The following is a 3,526-nucleotide window of genomic DNA, read 5'->3' on the forward strand; positions in this document are numbered from 1 at the left end:
ATGCTGCTAACAGTACCATGTTGCTAATAGGACCATGCTGCTAACAGAACCACACTGCTAACGGTACCACTCTGCTAATAGGACCATACTACTGTAGATGTTTTTTTTTGTCACCTTTGATCCCTTGTTTTTGTATTTTTGTTGCATGCTGTGGGTTTGTTTGTTTTTATGGCGAGTCGAGACGGTTCTTCTCGTCCTGAACATTTCATTACATTGTTGACCTCGTGTTGATCTACATATGACAATAAATCTAAATCTAATTAGTTAAAAAAATATTGTGTAACCTTAAGCAAAAAATCCTGATTTGAGGAGGATGGCAGAACTTTCAGAGTACTGTACCTCTTCTTTTTTGGGGACCATTATGTTCCGAGACGTCTTCGTTGTTGGCGTGTGGCTTGGAGGCCGCCTCTTCACTGGGATGAGAGAGCAAGTCCTTTGCCAAAAGTTGAAGGTACTTCAGCGCGCTGGAAGATTTTGTTTACAAGTTAGATTCTCATTCAAAAATGACAACTGTAGATTAAAGCATGAGGTCACTGACCATTACTGAAAGTCTGTACTGACATACATCTACGTTTCTACATGAATGTGGACACTTTTGGAGTAGTTTCTACCAAAACTAATTACTTTTTCATTCTTAGTTCAGTTGTGAATGAAAATGACTAAGAGAAACAATAAACATCACTAAAGTTGCTGTCTTGCAGTAGCTCAGTGGTCAGTGCCACAGTATTGCAATCCTGAGGTTGCAGGTTCAAGCCCAGGCTGTGGCAGGAAGGACAGCTGGTGTAAAACAAATCCTGATTATTTCATGTGAATTTGCCTGCTGTGGTGACCCCTGCAGAAATAAGCAGCTCAAAGAATAACATCATGTAACTTACAGTTTAGCAGCCCCTCTCCTGCGATGGCGGCCTGATTCAGCCTCCTCCTCTGGTTCCTTCTCACATTGTGGTTTTGGAGTCCCGTTTTCTTGGTTGACAGAATTTTCAGCCCCACCACCTCCACATTCTTCAACTGGAAGTTCTCCATCAGGGACGACAGGTACTTTTTTCTTCCGCCCTCTTTTTTTCGGCGTTACCGGTACTTCTACAGTTTTACTAACAGAATCTGGAGGTACCAGTATTTTGTCTTTTGATTCTTTATCCCCGTCTCCCGTCTGCTTTACGGCAGCCTTGGGTTTTCGTCCTCTTCTTGAGCTCTTTTGAGGAACTGCGTCTTCCTTTTCGGACTTGTTTTTCGGTGATTTCTGCAGTATACTTTCACAAATAGCTGTATCGTCCGTTTCATAATCTAAATACTTGAGATTTTTCTTCCGTTGTCGGCCTTTAGAGCTGATTGATGAATACAGAGGTTGTTCAGACGGCTCCTCTTGTCCTGCGAGGAGAGGCAGTATTATTTCACTAAGATGTGTGTAAAAAAAAAAAAAGAAGCTTAATATGCAACTTTTATTGAATCTGCATTCATTAATTTCAGGAAGGGTTCTTACACTAAAAACCAAAAAAGTCCATGCTTGGTTTTCATTTTACAAATCCAGGCCTTCCTTGACTCAAGTTTCTTGAATTTTGGTCCATTTTGTGGGTTATTACTTTCAATGTCCAGATAATTTTTGTTGTTGTAAATTTACAGTTAATACCTGCTGTAAATGCACTTTGTGGTTATGGTTTTATAACTGCTGTGTTCTAAACATTATGAAAAGAGTAGACTAGATGAGACGGATCCTGTGGTTCTGGGGCCACTAGTGAATCTTTGGTTCCTCTGTACCGGCTTTTTGTAGCTTTGACCAAAAATAACATGAAAATTAAAATTTATATTGAATAAAGTATTCTAAACAATATTCTCACTCTCAGAAAAGTGAGACAAGACAGCTGTGACCTCTCTGAAGGCGTTACAAGCGTCAGAAGGTGAGATGGGAGAGACTGTGCTTCCAGAGTTCTTCACCAGTTGAAGTTTTATGGAAGAGTGGCAAAAAAACCCACTTGAAAATATCTCATATTGACTAGTTGGTCTAGATTGATACAGGCTCCGATTGAAATGTAATGTTTTGTTTTTTTCCCCCAACAGCGGCTATGATGGCACAGTTGGTAGAGCTGCTGCCTCTCAGCAAGAAGGTTGCTAGATCAAATCCTGGCCAGGGGCCTTTCTGGGTGGAGTTTGCAGGTTCTCCTCATGCATGCGTGGGATTTCTCCATATACTCCAGTTTCTTCCCACAGACCAAAAACATGCATGTTAGGCTGATTGGTAACTCTAATTGTTCCTAGGTGTGAGTGAGGGAGTGAATGGCTGTTTATCTCATATGTCTCCATGTGTCCCTGTGATGGACTGGAGACCTGTCCAGGGTGTCCCCCACCTGTTGCAGTGACTGCTGGAGATATGTGCCAGCTCCTCAGAAAGGAGAAGCAGGCAAAGAAAATGGGTGCATGTATTTTATACTGAAAGTAACGTCCATACTTTTTCATATCTTTCATTGTTGTAAGGAAACCCTAATTTATACCTATAATATATAAGGACTAATGAGAAATTAAATAGTGTTTATGTTTTTACAAACCTTCTCCACAGCCAGTGGAATCCATATGCTTTGAGTTATTGTTGTTAAGCTTGTCTTGTAATATGCTTTGTCATGTATGATGCAAGTGAACTCTTACGACCTGCGGAGACAGGAAGAGAAAGTCAGGACTTCATCCATTATTACATGTTTAAAGGACCACTTTTCATAAATGTACACATAAACTAAAAATAAAAAAGTATCAATTTGATCGTATACATACTTTAATATTTAATCATTTGGTCAGTTTCATTCTTAGTTTGCTACACTACAGAAAAATTCACGTCAATATCCTGCTGTCACACACGGACACGCCAAACCTCATTCAAAAAAGAACAGTTTTAAACCGTTTCCGCAATTTTCACGTTTACACGCGTCACACATATATGAGAATTCTTTCAACGCATATTTTAATATTACTCATCTTTTCGGCATACTTTAAAGTATAAAATAAAAGAAAGCTGCAAGTTTATTAAAGTTAAAGATGCGGTTTGTTGTTTTCTAGCAAGCGTCTTTAGCCAAGCTATTTGGCTAACACACACGGCTAAGCTAACTGGCTACATTGGTAATATGATGTAGCGCTTCTGTTACTGTAATAAATCTTAATTTAATGATTATATGAACATGATCAATATCAAAACCTCACCCTGCACCGACTTGAGACTTCCTCCCCGGTGGTGAAGCCTGGAGTAGATCGTTCCTAACACGAACCACAAGACTCCAGCCACACGGGATCGAACCCCGAACACAGCTGGCCTGAACACGGCAGTAGATGACCTCTAGACTCGTAGAGCCAAATTTCGCATAATAAAAACGAATCGTTATATTTTATCTATCAAGAAAAGCTTCAAACACGTGCTGTGTTGTTGTCGCTGACAATGATGAGAAAAACATACAGTACACTGCCATCAGACCGCCATGTTTTACAGTCGAAGCGCCGTCCACACCGCCCCCTACCGGCACAGGGTGACATTACAACACACCGCCCC

The 3,526-nt window shown here is 40.5% G+C and overlaps 1 protein-coding gene across 1 annotated transcript in view; it reads right to left on the reverse strand.

Annotated features, from left to right (window-relative positions):
* The window catches only part of gtf3c2 (general transcription factor IIIC, polypeptide 2, beta), a 33,687-nt gene extending 30,213 nt beyond the window's left edge, over positions 1-3,474 (reverse strand). Inside the window, exons 1-4 of the mRNA XM_037685663.1 lie at positions 3,184-3,474; positions 2,541-2,640; positions 876-1,368; positions 340-464 (exon numbers count right to left, since the gene is read on the reverse strand). Of these exons, the coding sequence (XP_037541591.1) occupies positions 340-464; positions 876-1,368; positions 2,541-2,565 (643 nt within the window). The 5' untranslated portion in view covers positions 2,566-2,640; positions 3,184-3,474. The remainder of the gene's footprint in view (positions 1-339; positions 465-875; positions 1,369-2,540; positions 2,641-3,183) is intronic.
* Between the last annotated feature and the right edge of the window lie 52 nt (positions 3,475-3,526).

The sequence above is a fragment of the Nematolebias whitei genome, chromosome 12 (genome assembly GCF_014905685.2).
Source record: "Nematolebias whitei isolate Nwh7 chromosome 12, NemWhi1, whole genome shotgun sequence".
NCBI classification, from domain to species: domain Eukaryota; kingdom Metazoa; phylum Chordata; class Actinopteri; order Cyprinodontiformes; family Rivulidae; genus Nematolebias; species Nematolebias whitei.